Genomic DNA, 15675 nt, shown 5'->3' with positions numbered 1-15675 from the left:
CATCATTATTATGTAAATTACGTTGTAATCTTAAACGCATTGTTGCAATGATAAATGATCTGTTCCGAAATTTCGTAATGTTCGTAATCTAGTGTGATTGCGATGCAATATATTTCGACCTTTCTGACGTGCCATACATATTTCCACTTCCGGGTGTTTGTTTTCATCCAGAGAGAGGTGGAAGTGGAACTGTCAAGGGGAGGCTTTCTTTCCCCGCTTCACTGTAGAATATTTTTTTACATACATATATTGGGGACTCTCTACCGATACTACAGTGGAAATGCAGCACTTTAAACTCAGTCGAGACAAACTGTACAGCACCAGATGCTGCGGTTGTTGTCATGTCCGGACGGGGACGATCATCCTCGGAACATGGTACATGGTACGTAATAAAAATCGATAGATTGATTCAAAGCTTATCTTCGAAACGATTCGTGTCATGTGTAACAGATATTCTCGGTTATTTATTCCGAAAATGGCCTTGATCTTTCCAAACAAAGGATGAATCTCATGTTAGCCGTAAATGCTAACGTTAGCAAACAATTGTCCCAATTTAAGCGTTATCTTTTAACATCGCTGTATAAAAAATAAAAAAAAACATGATGTGGAATGTATTGATAACAACACTAGTAATCGCAGAAGGGTAACCGGTTATGTAGGTCGTTTAACGTCATAGCTAGCAAGTTGAAGCAACCGATAACGATTTCGTGTTCTGTACTGTACACCAAGCAGATTGTTGATGTTATTGCTAATCGTGATTTGAATTGTTCCCTCCGCAGGTGATCAACTTGTTGATGGGGATCCTGCTAACGGTTGCCGCAACTCATCCGGAAAGCGTTCCCTCTGTCAACTTACAGTATGCAGTTATTGACCATTACTTAACATCTGACAGGATGTCAGGTAGGTTCAATTGCTGGACTACTAACCAGTATCAGTTTGATAAAGGGGTTTCTCTATTTAGGCCAGTGTTTCATTCCTGTGGTGAGGTGACCTGGATTTGAACTGCAACTGGAACACACTGTAGTTAATCAATAACTCAATGTAGTGGTAAAGTCAGAAATAGAATGATTTGTAAATGTGTGATTACTCAATAAAAGTTGGGAAATGCCATATTAAAAATGCTCTCTCTTGTTTTCAACCAGGTAATGCCGGTGCCGGATTGGCCATTTCTCTGCTGATGGTCACTATTAGTGCTATGTTGCTGTATGGCGCCATTACAGTAAGTCCACATTTATTTAGTCGGCCTGAAAATTGTCACAAGACAAATGTTCTTGTTTTGTCTCCAGCATCGCAGTGGGCTTCTCATCCCGTTCTTCTGCTACCAGATGTTCGACTTTGCGTTAAGCTGCCTGGTGGCCTGCAGCTCTCTCACCTATTTGCCTCGGATACAGGAGTACCTGGACCAGCTGGTTAGTCTCCACTAGTTCTTGACAGTATGTGAATTTACCTTTGAAACTAATTGATTTTCCCCCTCACTATTTCCTCAGCCGGATTTCCCGTACAAGGATAACCTCCTGTCTCTGGATTCTCGGTTCCTGTTTTTCTTCGTGCTCATCCTGTTCACCTTCCTTATTGTCCTCAAGGTAAAAGTGCCATCCATTTTTCTATAGCGCTTGTCAGTCGGGGTGAAGATTTTAGGAACCACTGATCACATCGGGTATTTACTGTAGTTGAGATGATCGAAGTCTCATTTATGTATTGATTTTTTTTTTTTTTTTTTGCAGGCCTATTTGATGAACTGTGTGTGGAACTGCTACAAGTACATCAACAACAGGAACAAACCGGATGTCGCCGTTTTCCTCTCCTTTGAGAATGAGGCCCAGGTTTGTGAGCACGCATCTGTCGCACAACAATACTATTGTGTTTCCAAATGACGGAATTATATTTAATTCCTGCGTCATTTGTTATGTGCAGGCTTGGCCAGCAGGGGGCAGCCTAATCACAATCATGCACTTTTCTGTACCCTTCTAACAAACAATATGAAATAGAGATTGACATTTACACCTGTGATTTAAGGACTCAGCAAGATTTTTTTTCCAAATAAAATAATAAATGCACGAACTGACCTGTCATGACTTGCATTTGTCTTTCTGTATTCCACGCAGTCGGATCTGCCCACCTACGAGATGGCAGTAAACATGCCCGACAAGGACCCTCCTCCGCCTTACATGCCCATGTCTTAAGGACCAGCCCACTGTGGACAACACAAGCCGCCAAATGCATTTCTACATTCCCTCACTAACCCTCTCCACCTGTTATCTACTTCCATATTTTCCGCAAAGATGACTTTCATTTAATGTTTCAATCCAATGCAGTCAACAATCCAGCATCATCCTCATGTAGACTGACAACCCACTTATTGTAGCTCTTTAGTCGTTGATCTTGTTAAGACTTAAGAACAGTCGCGTCTCGGTTTCGGGAAGCACGCCACAGCACTATTTTTTGGGGTTATTTATTTAGCTTTGCTGTGGTTCACTACCATCACTACCACCAGCGCCGATGTTTACATCACATTCTGCTGCCAGCTAGTTTTCCAGCAATGAGGGAGGGAGAAAGAAAGTTGCTTTGCCACCAGCTTGACGTTCAACTCATCTGTCGTGAAACATTTGTTGTTGCATGCCCTCCCATTACTTAACCAAGTTTCTTTTGTTCCATTCCATTATACCCACTTTATTATATTTGTCTTCAATAAAGAGTTGAGACCATACTTTTGACTATTTGTCAGTGTTAATTTGGGGAAACCCATCCTGTCTAAGCTGTCCTTTGTATTAACTTGGAGTTAGGTTGCAAACTGTAATAAAGTACCATTATGGAATCCAATAAATAAAAGCCTTACTCCTAATCGATGCCTGTTAGTTAGCTCCGAGTGTGCCGCTTCACAGAACAACATATAAATGCAAATATCGACTTTTGTTAATTGTATGACCTTGACGTGACCCTCTTTGCTGGATTGCATTTGACAACTTGCTACTGTTAGTTCGACCACCCTGCATGCCATCCTTCACAGAGGCCAGGAGGTCATGTGACCCAGCCCCCTCACCGAAACGTATTTGTGACGTGTTGCCCTCGGGCCTCCTCATATGAGGAGCTTCGGGACCCGGAGAGGAGACCACCCGTGCCAATTGTGATGAGGATGATGAAGTACTGGCTGTGGGGTCTTGTGTGCGGCACCTCCTTAATGCTCGGCGACGTGTTGGCCACCTACCAGATGAATGCACAGAGCTTTGCGCACAGCAGAAACAATGGACGACCACCCACGAGGACGCTCGACCCAGCAAGTATGTTCAGCTCTCCATCTAAAGAAAATGATGCAGGATGCAATTATTATAATGAAAGTCAAATAGGTATTATCTGAATACGTGTGCAGTATTTTCATTGAAAAGCAGTTCTAACTAATCGTCACAAAGAACATACTGTATATCCAGTAATGTAAAAAAATTAAATAAATTCGGTATGTCTTGTGCACAGCATTAAATGTACTTTTCATCGCTGTCCAATTTAAAAAAAAAAATTACATGAAAAAGAATTATTAGATTGCTGTTGATTGGGCAGCAAAGTTTTGTATTAAGTCTTAACTTGTTGCAAACAACGTACGTTCCTAATTCCACTAATCTTTGAGAAAGTGGTTGCTACCACCACTAAAGTTCTTTATGTGTTAGCTGGATTACTTAAAAAACTGGGACTTCACAAAACTATTTTCCATGTCCTGCACCGATAAATTGCTAATGAAGTAATCCTGCCAGCACACAAACCAAAAATTCTTCACTTTTGTTTAGTTTGCCAGCAAAAGTCTTAAGCCACCATTAGCAAAGTAATAATGATTACCTAACGTTATTAAAACAACAAAGCTTGTGGTGGAGTAACATTTTTGTACTTTAAAGTCACTGAAAGTTACTAAAGCCTCATTTCCACCATGTAGTGCAGATCAGTTCTTTCAATGGAAACCTGATCAAGATCTTCTCGCGAACTGAACAATGGAATGCGGCTTTGGTGTTTGACCATGTCAACTTACACAATCTTCTTTTTGACCTACTAATGATCTCCTCTTTGGTGGCCCTGTAGTTCACAGAGGTGACTACACGTATAGAGGAGATTATCACTACCACTACCAGCCACCGAGGATCTCTCCACCGGTAGTGTATCGACCTTTTCCATTATCTCCTCCAGTGACTTACCACAGACCCTCGGTCCCTATGTGGTCCTATCCGCACAAATTCAAAGGGCATCTACAGGTGCCCCATGGTCTTACCCCACCTGTAGTGCACCACCCTCAACATATACCCAAAGGTTATTATTACCCCAAAATCCCGTGTCCGACCAGATCCACGGTGGCAACTAAACCTTTGGTAGATCTCTCAACCGTCCCTCCAACCCAACGACTAACCACGACGGCACCGACTGTGCCGCCGACGACGACCGCAAGCACCACGCCAGCAGCGAGCACCACTTTGGCACCAGTGGAGAGCACCGGTCAGTACCCAAAGCGGCTTCACCACCAGTCCTGTGAAGACAGGTAGACTATTACCAAGTCAGGTTTGCTTAATCATCAAAGTTGATTTCTTTTTGCATTTGTAGTTAATGCCACTCATATTGAATGGTAATATTCGAATGATTATTTTTTTTTAAATATATATTAAAAAATGGTAGACCACGTAACTGAAATATTATTATTTTAATTTCTCTCCCAAAATATATTTGACGCCATTAAATAAATGTTTAACTTGCATGGAACCCTAACAAAACTACAAATGCATCACTTGCTCACATTTTCCATGACATAAATCAAGCCACACCAGTTGTCGCTTGGAGAATAGGAGCTAAGATGTATGTAGCTGGATTTGATGGTACGTCCAAATGTTTGAATGTATGTGACTGGGAGGAGCAAAAATTCCAAGTCCATCTTAACATGTGACGTCTTTTTTTTTTTTTGTCTGGTATCCTTTTCATTCAGGATGAAAGGATAAGACCAATGTGAAATGAATGAATCATTTGACAATCTTCTGGAGACGATGCACAAAGCCAGAATGTTCTCTGTGCATCTCAAACAGGATGAAAAGTCAGTTCCTCATGGTTCAATGTGTTGGTCGCTCTTTCCAATGTTTGAGCCACAATGCTTGTATCTGAGCCGAGAACTACCCACGTAACACTGAGATAGCCTTAATGCTGCCATGTTGATCACCAGAGTCACCAGAGTCTGAGTGCACGAGCCGCCTCTTGGACCTGGTCTTCATCATTGACAGCTCACGGAGCATCCGCCCCAGTGATTTTGAGAAGGTCAAGACGTTCCTGGCGCTTATGGTCGACACGTTGGTGGTTGGCACGGACGCCACCAGATTGGCCGTGGTCAACTACGCCAGCACGGTCAAGATCGAGTTCCTGCTTAAAGACCACTTCAACAAGGCCGACATGAAGAAAGCCATCTCCCGCATCGAGCCCCTGGCCGCCGGCACCATGACGGGCCTGGCCATCGAGACGGCCGTCAAGGAAGCTTTCACCGAGGAGTCCGGAGCCCGGCCTCATTCTCGGAACATTGCCAAAGTGGCAATCATCGTGACGGACGGGAGGCCTCAGGACCACGTGGAGGAGATCTCCGCCACGGCCCGCGCCCAAGGCATCGAGATCTACGCTATCGGGGTGGACCGCGCCGACATGGCGTCTCTGAAGCAGATGGCCAGCTTGCCTCTGGAAGACCACGTCTTCTACGTGGAGACCTACGGTGTTATTGAGAAGCTCGCCTCCAAGTTTCGGGAGACCCTGTGTGGTAGGACAAAGACGGCACCCCCAGAGATCTTGGTCTACCATTAACCCCTTTTCTAGTGGCACACTCGGAGACACCTACAGTCTAACGAGGGGGAATTCTACGCTTAGGATCTTTTCCAAACCAGAATAAATTTAAAAGAAAAAAAAACCCCGATATGGACTGCAGATGTCAGCACTAGAACCTGATTAGAACTCCACAATTAATACCAAAAAAAATTTGAGGCTCAAAAAAGCTTTAAACTTTTTTAAAGAGTTCATATCGTACTTATATATGTTTTTGTTTAGTATGCCCTTCCTTTAATCCCGGTCTAGGTATGGACCCCTGCAGCACCGGAAACGACTGCGAGCACATTTGTGTCAACAACGTTGCCTCCTATTACTGCAAGTGCCGCACCGGTTATATCCTCAATGCCGACCAGAGAACATGTTCCCTGAAACGTAAGCTGATAATATCATAAAACGTAAGATAACTCTGAATAACGTAACACAATGTCTTGATTGTGATGCAGAGGTGAAGGCGGTGGTTGTGGATCCATGCAAGTGTGAAGCCAGACTGGCTTTCCAGAAGCAGACGCAGGTTACCATGCAGCAGCTTACTGCCAAGCATATCCTTCTTGTTAGAATCTGCACTTTACAATCTAATGTACCGTATTTTCCGCACTATAAGGCGCACCGGATTATAAGGCGCACCTTCAATGAATGGCCCATTTGAAAACTTTGTCCATATATAAGGCGCACCGCATTATAAGGCGCACCTTCAATGAATGGCCCATTTTAAAACTTTGTCCATTTATAAGAAATATACATTTGGCCCGCGGGCCGGACTTTGGACACGCCTGCTGTAGTGGCTCAATATTGGTCCATATATAAGGCGCACCTGATTATAAGGCGGCTTTTGAGAAAATTTGAGGTTTTTAGTTGCGCCTTATAGTGCGGAAAATACAGTACTAGTAAAAGCATTTGCAGACTTTCCTTGACTTCAGAGGCCACTCGCTGACGTAGCAGGGAGAATAGAACGCCTTGAGGAGGCGCTGGGCCGTGTGTGACGCTCGACAAAGGGGTTAGTGTCGACGCTCAGTGAAAGACAGTGTGACCCTTTCCATTTATTTGCTTTACATGCACAGTGGGGTGTCGGAGACATGGACCGCTGCAAGGCGCACATGTGCTGCTCCATAGCTGCTGGATGGATGTCAAGCATTTGTGGAGCGTGGAGAAACTAATCACGTCTACCGTTCATCGTTACTGAAACGCCACAGACAAGTCAAATCTGCAATAACATTATGTGACCTCAACTGCACACGTGTGCATTATGGTTTGTTTTGCTTTTGTTTCGATATTATAAAAATGCCTGCACGTTGTGGTATATATATATATATATATATATTTGCATTTAAACTGTGCTATTTTTTATGCTAACGGTAACACTATTCTATTTTTAAATGTATATTAAAGCTGGTCAATTAATATTATGAGCTGATACATACAATGTGTCTTTTGTTTGAATAAAAAAACACGATAAGCTCACCAGGAATATTTTGTCTTTTTAAAGAATGAACTTAAATAAACTTGAACAATGACAGAAGACAACAGATTTTCCTTTGTGTAGCTTGCCAAATTTTTAGCCTAAAACAAGCTTCAGAAAAATCTACATTTAGTGGAACAGACTTTTTAAATAATCAAAACTATACAAAGATTAATATAATGGGTGGATGGTCACAAATTGCCAACTAATAATCGATGAATAAAAACAATATTGTACACTATATCTTTCTTGGGTAGCATTAATGGTGAATTTCTTTAGGATAATGCTACTTTGTGTGAGTGAGAACGCAAGAGGTGGGAGCTTTTTTGGGCGTGTGATATAAATATTTTGACTTGTCGGAAAACATTATCATCTACTGTTTTACTCGTAATTCAACGCCTCGTCATCAGTGCTAATATGTGATGTTGCGCTCATCTGACAAGAACAACATGTTTTCATCACCATGCACTGTTAGCACCTTGAATGTTGCTCTATGCAATCTTCAGGGGTCAAAGGTGAGCCCCGGGACAGGTAGGCTTGTTTGTCGGACACAGAGCGTCTTCTGTGTGCGCCCTCGCGAGTCAACATTTACCTCCAGTCTACTCGTGTCTCCTCTTTTACTAGACAGCTACTTTCTGTTTGTTTGCCACCTCGCCGGCTTTCATTTTTATCACACACAGGGATAAGACGAATGTGACTGGCATGTCTCCGCGAAGTGGAAAAGATATCGTAAAGACTCCAGGCAAGGAGTTCCGGGAAAGGGAAAAACAACGAACGCATACAGAAAAATTGATTTAGGTGTTTGTATCCATGAGGGAAATTTTTTTACAGGTATAAGGATGTATTATTTCAACCCTCAGCCAATAATAAAAAAAAAACTATTCAAGAATTTTAGAGCAAATGAATATTATGCTCAACTGTAAATTATTTATAGGTAAAGAATAAAAGGGCTGACTGACTGACTGACAGCACGTGATGGATGGGTGCGTTTGGACTTGAACACTTTGTGTCAAGTCTCTCAACTGCATACCGCAGCACAGAGATACATTTAAGGCACTGAGCGGCAGTGTCAGTTTCACAGCTGCGCGCCGGACAACGTTTACTTCAAGTTCATGTGGCGTCATGTCTTCCAAGTAAATCCTTCGCTTCAGTAGAAATTGAGCCAGCCCAGAACATAACATCTCATTGAAACAAATGGAAAAGCGCATCTATTTGATTATGAGGGAAAACATGCATTAACTAGGAAAATATATATATATATACTATATTTACTCCACTTGTCTTTAAAGACAATTATGTTACATCTGTTGTCTGATTACAAATTTAAACTCTGTTTTTGTACCTTTATAATGTATCTTATAATATTGTAACATTGTCACTCTATTATAAATTTAGTTTGCATTGTGTTTCCTATTAAAGTACTGACTTTAAAGATGGCTTCAACAACAAAACAAGAATAAATAACTACAATAAAAAAAATACAACCTTTGGAAAATATGGATCTTTGGTTTAGCAGATTATTTTCCTTTTCACAGAAAAATAAGCAACAGTCATTACCTTCCAGGACTATAAGTCCAACCTTGGGCTTCACACAGTGTGGAGATAAATGAAGCACAAAAAGGAAGCGCACGCATGGCCGCCAGTTGACCTCTGCATTTTACCCCAACAGCTGTTAGCTTCACTGTGAAAATTGGGTGAGGATGTCTCACAGTTGCAATAAAACCCACCTAAACTAAACTGGAATAGTTATTTGTATAGTATAGTTAGGGTGTAGTCTGAATTTTGTCTGGAGTGAGCTCCTACTCACCCGCTACCCTAATAATAAGAAGGAAAGAAAAAGTGATGGCTGTAAAATAAAGCCTTGAAGACCAGTTATTGACCTTGTAGTGGTTTTCTTGCGTGACCTCAGTGCAGTGACATCAAGTCCCACTCAGTGATGATGTGAAGTCAGTCAGATGGGATGGCCTCTAGCTCCACACTATAGAAACAATTAAGGATAGGCGAAAATTGATAAATTGAAATTAAACAGGGGGGGTTACATAAGGAACAAAAACTGTGACAATTACACACACACACACACACACACACATTTGTAATGAACACAGTGAAGACTCTTAATATTAATTAATATTAATAAAATATAATTAATATTCAGCACATTAGGGATAGAGTTTGTTATTGTTATTGCGCCCTAGTAGCATTTAGCCACGCCCACTAAAAGACGGATGTTAATGCTATTGGCCAACGTCACATCCGACAACAATGGCGGACGAGTGTTTACAAATATTCCAAAATGCCAACGTAGAGTTTAAAAAACAGAATTTCAAAATGGCAGAAGAGCTTTATAACAAGTTCATTTCGTCCTGCCTACATTCCAGGTTGTTGTTTGTTGACTAATTAGGGTAATTAAGATTTCTGACACTTAGCAATCGAATGTAATGCTTTCACCTTGTTTTCACAGGGAATGTGAAGCTTCTTGTTTGGCGACCGCTTACAACAACCGCGGCCAAATAAAGTATTTGCGAGTGGATTTTGACGAAGCGCTCGAGGATTACACCTCAGCCATAAAGGCGGACGACAAGTTTGAAGTAGCGTTCTACAATAGAGGACTAATACATTATAGACTGGGTAAGAGCAGACGCTTGACGTGGTAAACTTCAACCACTTCCGGTTTCTAACAACGGCCTTCAAAATAAATCACCTTAGGAACTATTATAGTATAATAGTATAATAATTATACAATACGGCGTTTTAGAAAAACGTCAAAAATACAATATTTAAATATCATACGTACTTGTACGTCCCTGTCCGTGTCTAAATTGTTAGAACTATTTACCTCAATGAATGAATAAATTGAGGCTTAATTGTATTCATGTGAATTATAATCCTAGATATGGATAATTTGTCATTAAAAATGCTACTAACATGTAGACTCATAATTAGAATATAGGTACAGGTTAAACATTTCCATCTATTTTCAACATTGTTGGATTCCTGAGGACACTAGATGGCGCTATGTATTTACAAAGCCAAACCCTTCTGAGAACTTGCAAATGCTGATTCAACCCTTTAAAAAGCATCCACTTCCTTTCCTCTTTATGTCTTACAGGGTTTTTTGAGAACGCCATTAAGGATTTCCAACAAGCTTTAAAGCTCAATGAAGCCTTTGAAGACGCCAAAGTCGGCCTTCGGCGGACTCTGTTGGACCAACAGGACAAAACGAAGAGAGGATATTGATGTTTGTGAACATTTGTGTCCAACCAGTGTTGTTTATGTACATAACTTATTAAAACATGAATGAAAAATATTTTGTGAGACTCTTGGAATGACTTTATGTCCATATTTTTGTCGAAAATTAAATAATTTTGTGTAACTGCTGTTTTTTTTTTTTAATGTATTTTGTGTAGGTGTGGGCGTGTCTGTCTTTGGGGTGGGGACTTGGTTAGTGATGCAGCTCACCTGTGCATCATAATTGCGAGTAATATAAAAAGGGTAGTTGGGCCTAACTTGAGCAGTCAGCCCCTTCTTCACTTCAGACTTGGTGGGGCATGCTGGTCTTTGAGTGCCAAGCTCCGCAAGCATTTCTTTTCCTGTGATGGTGTTGGTTTTTGGCTGTACTCAGACTGATTGCAAAATGCTAAATATGTAAGTATATCAGTTTTTTTCTTTGCGCTGTGTTCTTGTGTCTAATATGTTTATTCTTGAAGACTGATATGGAGCCTGCTGGCTGTGGTAATCACCTTGAGTCAAGCAAAGCTGAACTCTAAAAGTCACACAGATCCAAGTGAGTTAGTTGGTGAGTAGTTTTTAATCCTTTTTGTGTCTAATAAGTGTCTTCTACCTCAGGTGGTTTAAGATCTGATTGTGTGGGGAATCTGATGAGGCTCTCGCTGGACAAAGCCCTGGCTGTAGGAAACCAACTGGAAGTGGAGGCCATCAGTATGTCTAGTTAACTTCTTTTGGAAATGTCTCAGGTTTGATAATTTATTTAAACAAAAATGGTTGCCTTCACCCTTCTAGATGGTTCACGACACATTGTGCTAACACCTGCCTTGGCTGCTCAGTGTGGCTACAGCATGGAGTCTGACCCATGGGGCAACACCAGAATCTACACATCACTGATGGGCTGCTTTGTGGACAACAAAGTATTTTGATCATATTGGCTCATTTCAGTCTAACAACCAAATTTTAGTCTAACAAATCAGCATCTGTTGTTCATAGGATGACAAGACCTTTAATGTCGGCCTCAGACTGCGAATGTACAGCAATAGACCCTCAAATGTAGTTTCCCATAATGTGATGAAGACTTGCAGCTACACCCGCTGGGCCTCTAGAGAGATTCTTTGTGACAGAAACTACATGGAAGTAGGTGGCTTTTGCAACTACTGCATGGAAAATTTCACGTTTAATGAGTTTGTTCCCTCTAGGTGTCAAAGTACATGGCGCCACTTCATCAAGATGACTATTTGAAGAATACTATCCCTAGTGTATGTGGATTAGAACATTGTTAACTGGCTGTGAGCTTAATATTGCAATTAAAGTAAATCTCTTTAATAGGCCTCCAGTCAGTCTGGGATCTGGAAGATGACGTTCTACACTCCTGAGCCGGTAGTGATGCTGAAGGGTGAAGCTGAACAAGCTGGGTACAGTGTCATGACCTCAGTGAGCCGTCTTGTTGTGCGAAGCCCTTATAGTACAGCAGAAACTTACGCTGAAGATGTAAGTGGTAAACTAAACCTTAGATGTAAATGACTCTGGAATAACATTTTTTGTTTTTTTTTAAGGTGGCTGGAGTCCCAATGGAGATTCTCAAAGTTAGCACCTACCATGAAACACCTGAAGGTGTGACTGTGATGAACATGGCGGCTGCTTGCCCTACAGGTGAGTTTAATAAAAAGAAAATCTCCCCCTTCAGTGTAATAACTTTTTTTTTTGACAGGTGGCGTACTCTTCACCGAAGATATGATCTCATGGCACGTCCCTCGCCGTGTGACTCCACTTCTAGATGGTAGCATGAAGATTCTCGAGATGTCCATGGGCATCAACGGACAGCGTATGGATCGCCGTCAGATGGCCGGACGGGGCTACGCTCTGTCCGCTACGGACTTTCACATCGTTGTTGAGCTCCCCGTGGGTTCCCCTGATGGCTACAACAAGGTTCGGAGTGCTGCGCCCCTTTTATGACTCTATGACTTATTTAAAAAGTGCTATTTAATTGCAGAGTCATGCCCCAGATTACCAGTACCACATCACCTACACAGTCGAGCCAATGCTTGAAGTCCTGTGGCGGGCTGAAAGATCTAATGAAGAAACAAGATATACGATTCTCTTCCCCATCACCACACCTCTTATGCCCAGGTCACCTCAAGCTGTTGACTGTAAGACTCCATTTCCAAAAGTTTTAGTGAAGAGTATCTTTACTAATTAACACTTTCCTAGTGACCGATGCGGAAGAGAGGTTATTCACCATCCATGTGGGCACCTTCCTGGATGATGTGGAGCTCAAGAACCTCACAGTCGCTACCGGCACGTACTCTGTGGAAGAGTTTGGAGCGAAAGGCTTTGTTGTGCAAGAGCGCAGACATCCTGGTGGCACAAAAAGCTTCGCTCTGAAAGTTCCTTTTGCTGTCGCTGAAGTCCTCAAACATGTATGTGGACTAGTTTCTCTAGATGGGTTATGTAGATGATTAATTTTTCCATATCTGCAGAATTCTGAGCCCTTGGTTACAACCTACACACTCGCATTAGTCTTTGGCTTCTTGATTCAGCCTGAAGCAATTCCTTTTGCTCACCCTGTGGAGGTCACTGCTTCTCTACAGGATGTTGGTAAGACATTTTTTTTTCTGTTTTGCATTTATAACATGAGGTTGATTCAACTCTTTTCCTCCTTAAGTACTTCCTACAATCAGAGGCACTTGTGATCAGAGTATGTTCTACGTTGAAGTGACGTTTGGCAGTCAAGGCAAGAACTTTGAGACTCTGGTTGGATACAAGCCACTAACTCCTGAGCTGGAGCAAGCTTTCAGACTGCAAGGGAATGAAACGCACCTCACCCTTGTGGTTTCTTTTCTTGCCAAGCAGATCGTTTTTGAGGTAAGCGCTATGATACAAAAGACTTCCACCTTTTTTTTTTTTTTTTAAACGTCTTATTTCCACAGCGCATAACTTCAGATTCAGTCCGAGCAAGACTTGACGTGCTTCTTTGGGAGACTACCAACAACTGGATGCTTGCTGATCTCCACTTGACCTGCAACTTCCCTTTGACCACCACTGGTATGGCAAACTAGTTCACTGTCAATAAATTGGTTGACCTTTGACATCCCTTGTGTCCTCAGTGTGCTACCCCAATGGAACCATAACTGCTTTGGCTGTCAAGGTGGAGTCTGTTCCTAACCTCATCCCAAGCTGGCTCACACTCAAGGACAAGTCCTGCAAACCATTCTTCAGTGATGACCGCTTTGCTTATTTCTCGTTCAGTGCTAACAGCTGCGGAACTACAAGAACAGTAAGGTTTTTTTTTTTCTCCTGACTTTGTATAATTTGGAGTCTTAACCCTTGTGTTGTCTCCAGTTCTTTGACAACTACATACAGTACCAAAATGAGATTAGCCTCTATTACAACACCAGAGGAACTTCTTTCACGTCAGCTTCTGATCCCGAATATAGGCAAGTTTGGCAAAATGTCTAATGCACTTTTTTTACTAAACAATTCAGCTGAATCATGAATTATATTTCTTCCAGACAAACTGTCAACTGCTACTACATGGTCAATGACACTCAGACTATTTCATTCGGCTACAAAACTCGCAGCATTTACCCCTCGGCTGAAATCGGACAGGGGCAGCTTAATGTGCAAATGAGGCTAGCTCATGGTAAGTATTAAAAACATGCAATATTTGGTACAATAGCAAGTATTTAATTCTCCTCCTCCTCCCCCCCCCCCCATAGATGACACCTTTAACTACTTCTACAAAGCTGAAGATTACCCAGTCGTGAAACACCTCAGGCAGCCTGTCTACTTCGAGGTAGAGCTGACTCATTCCAATGATCCTTCCCTGGAGCTCATCTTGGAAAGCTGCTGGGCCACTGCTCATGAAGACTCAAGTTCTCAGCCCAGTTGGGATATCATTGTGAACACGTGAGGAGTTTTGAATGCCTCTTCTCCCCCCTCTCCACTGATTTAATGTCTTATTTTTGAATCAACAGTTGCGGGAACCAAGAAGACAGCTATGTTACACTTTTCCATCCGGTTGCAGCTGACAACAGGGTCCACATTCCATCCCACCTCAAGCGTTTCTCTCTCAAGATGTTCACCTTTACCAAAGAATATGAGATTCTTAAAAATGAGGTATCTCGACAGTATCTAAAACAAGCATTTGCAGCAGATTAATGTATCTCATCAATTTCAGATGTACATGCACTGTAATGCAATGGTATGCAACACAAATGACAAATCAGAAGATGTCTGCAAAGGTCAATGTCCACGTCGTAATGGCATTTCTGGTTTTCATGGGATCCAAGGAATGAAAAGAGGTGAGTCTTTAGCAATCAAATTATTCTGCAACATGTTTACTATGTTATCTTCCTCAGCACAAAGAGCAGATTCAACTCAGCCAAGGAAGATTTCAACTGGACCAATTCACCTCTTTAATTCTGAATAAAGATTCTTAAACAAATTTGTGTTGCAATGCCTCATTTTATTGACCGTTTAAACTGCAATAGGATTGTAGTTGGTGCTTTTATTTTCGTGGAAGATTTTGTAAAACTGCAATGCATCAACCGGAGTAATTCCTAATTTAGTCTTGTTGTAGTATCTTGGCTTTAATGTGACAGTTAATATGATTTACTTAAAATGAAGTCACAAAAATTGGACAAGCATCTTCACAGAGTAACTAAAGTTATTGTGTAGACAAAATATAGTCAATCCACATTTTTTGCTTTTCTATTTTATGCACTTGCAATCTTAAAGATTGTCATCTATCCTTAAAAGTGTTGCAGAAATACTTTTCTGATTTTTTTTTTTTTTTTTTTTACTCTATTCAGTTTTCTCTGTTCTAATTTGTCACATTTGGTGCAGGACTACAAAGCAAGGTAATGGGTGTGGCCAAACTGTTTTGCAAATCCACCATCTTAATCACTGTAGTTTCCGCACTATAAGGTGCACCTAAAAACCAAATTTTCTCAAAAGCCAACAGTGCGCCTTATCAGGTGTGCCTTATATGGACCAATATTGAGCCACTACAGCAGGTGTCCAAAGTCCGGCCTGCGGGCCAAATGTATATATGGATTAAGTTTTAAAATGGGCCATTCATTGAAGGTGCGCCTTATATATGGACAAAGTTTTAAAATGGGCCATTCATTGAAGGTGCGCCTTATAGTCCGGTGCGCCTTATA

General features: G+C 41.5%; 5 protein-coding genes across 5 annotated transcripts in view; 4 read left to right on the top strand and 1 right to left on the bottom strand.

The window, feature by feature from the left end:
• Positions 1 to 9863, bottom strand: part of rngtt (RNA guanylyltransferase and 5'-phosphatase) — a 43085-nt gene extending 33222 nt beyond the window's left edge. The window contains exons 1-3 of the mRNA XM_037245424.1: positions 9731 to 9863; positions 9163 to 9260; positions 3206 to 3296 (exon numbers count right to left, since the gene is read on the bottom strand). The gene's annotated coding sequence lies outside the window, so the exon portion shown is untranslated. The remainder of the gene's footprint in view (positions 1 to 3205; positions 3297 to 9162; positions 9261 to 9730) is intronic.
• Positions 147 to 2707, top strand: laptm4a (lysosomal protein transmembrane 4 alpha). Its single transcript, XM_037245445.1, has 7 exons — positions 147 to 382; positions 780 to 900; positions 1143 to 1219; positions 1287 to 1409; positions 1488 to 1583; positions 1725 to 1823; positions 2106 to 2707. The coding sequence occupies exons 1-7, from the start codon at positions 281 to 283 to the stop codon at positions 2181 to 2183; spliced, it is 696 nt and encodes a 231-aa protein (XP_037101340.1). The 5' UTR covers positions 147 to 280; the 3' UTR covers positions 2184 to 2707.
• On the top strand, positions 2902 to 6992 carry matn3a (matrilin 3a). The gene is given in 7 exon segments (XM_037245469.1): positions 2902 to 3278; positions 4063 to 4454; positions 4456 to 4513; positions 5183 to 5761; positions 6073 to 6198; positions 6270 to 6365; positions 6751 to 6992. Coding segments are annotated over 7 exon segments (1458 nt in total). The 5' UTR covers positions 2902 to 3127; the 3' UTR covers positions 6807 to 6992.
• ttc32 (tetratricopeptide repeat domain 32) lies at positions 9526 to 10589 on the top strand. The gene is made up of 3 exons (XM_037245465.1): positions 9526 to 9660; positions 9744 to 9910; positions 10392 to 10589. Exons 1-3 carry the CDS (start codon positions 9545 to 9547, stop codon positions 10517 to 10519), a joined length of 411 nt encoding a protein of 136 aa, XP_037101360.1. The 5' UTR covers positions 9526 to 9544; the 3' UTR covers positions 10520 to 10589.
• A 140-nt stretch (positions 10590 to 10729) lies between these two features.
• Positions 10730 to 14954, top strand: LOC119118402. The gene is made up of 21 exons (XM_037245419.1): positions 10730 to 10927; positions 10990 to 11066; positions 11129 to 11221; positions 11303 to 11427; positions 11504 to 11647; positions 11710 to 11769; positions 11840 to 12001; positions 12067 to 12163; positions 12222 to 12439; positions 12504 to 12660; positions 12722 to 12930; positions 12991 to 13108; positions 13176 to 13375; positions 13441 to 13555; positions 13618 to 13787; positions 13853 to 13947; positions 14023 to 14153; positions 14230 to 14419; positions 14488 to 14629; positions 14691 to 14814; positions 14872 to 14954. The coding sequence occupies exons 1-21, from the start codon at positions 10878 to 10880 to the stop codon at positions 14940 to 14942; spliced, it is 2748 nt and encodes a 915-aa protein (XP_037101314.1). The 5' UTR covers positions 10730 to 10877; the 3' UTR covers positions 14943 to 14954.
• Positions 14955 to 15675: the final 721 nt, after the last annotated feature.

The sequence above is a fragment of the Syngnathus acus genome, chromosome 24 (assembly GCF_901709675.1).
Source record: "Syngnathus acus chromosome 24, fSynAcu1.2, whole genome shotgun sequence".
Lineage (NCBI taxonomy): Eukaryota > Metazoa > Chordata > Actinopteri > Syngnathiformes > Syngnathidae > Syngnathus > Syngnathus acus.
Note: the sequence above shows the minus strand (reverse complement) of the source record. Positions and strands in the feature narration are given on the sequence as shown.

What these genes read in the sequence shown, in the direction of transcription:
- laptm4a (XM_037245445.1), top strand. Translation starts at nt 281, where the DNA reads ATGCAGCACTTTAAACTCAGTCGAGACAAACTGTACAGCACCAGATGC. An exon ending in TCCTCGGAACATGGTACATG is followed by an intron (nt 383 to 779) that starts GTACGTAATAAA and finishes TTCCCTCCGCAG; the next exon opens with GTGATCAACTTGTTGATGGG. An exon ending in AACATCTGACAGGATGTCAG is followed by an intron (nt 901 to 1,142) that starts GTAGGTTCAATT and finishes GTTTTCAACCAG; the next exon opens with GTAATGCCGGTGCCGGATTG.
- ttc32 (XM_037245465.1), top strand. Translation starts at nt 9,545, where the DNA reads ATGGCGGACGAGTGTTTACAAATATTCCAAAATGCCAACGTAGAGTTT. An exon ending in TCGTCCTGCCTACATTCCAG is followed by an intron (nt 9,661 to 9,743) that starts GTTGTTGTTTGT and finishes TTGTTTTCACAG; the next exon opens with GGAATGTGAAGCTTCTTGTT. An exon ending in ACTAATACATTATAGACTGG is followed by an intron (nt 9,911 to 10,391) that starts GTAAGAGCAGAC and finishes TATGTCTTACAG; the next exon opens with GGTTTTTTGAGAACGCCATT.
- LOC119118402 (XM_037245419.1), top strand. Translation starts at nt 10,878, where the DNA reads ATGGTGTTGGTTTTTGGCTGTACTCAGACTGATTGCAAAATGCTAAAT. An exon ending in GCAAATGAGGCTAGCTCATG is followed by an intron (nt 14,154 to 14,229) that starts GTAAGTATTAAA and finishes CCCCCCCCATAG; the next exon opens with ATGACACCTTTAACTACTTC. An exon ending in ATGAGATTCTTAAAAATGAG is followed by an intron (nt 14,630 to 14,690) that starts GTATCTCGACAG and finishes CATCAATTTCAG; the next exon opens with ATGTACATGCACTGTAATGC.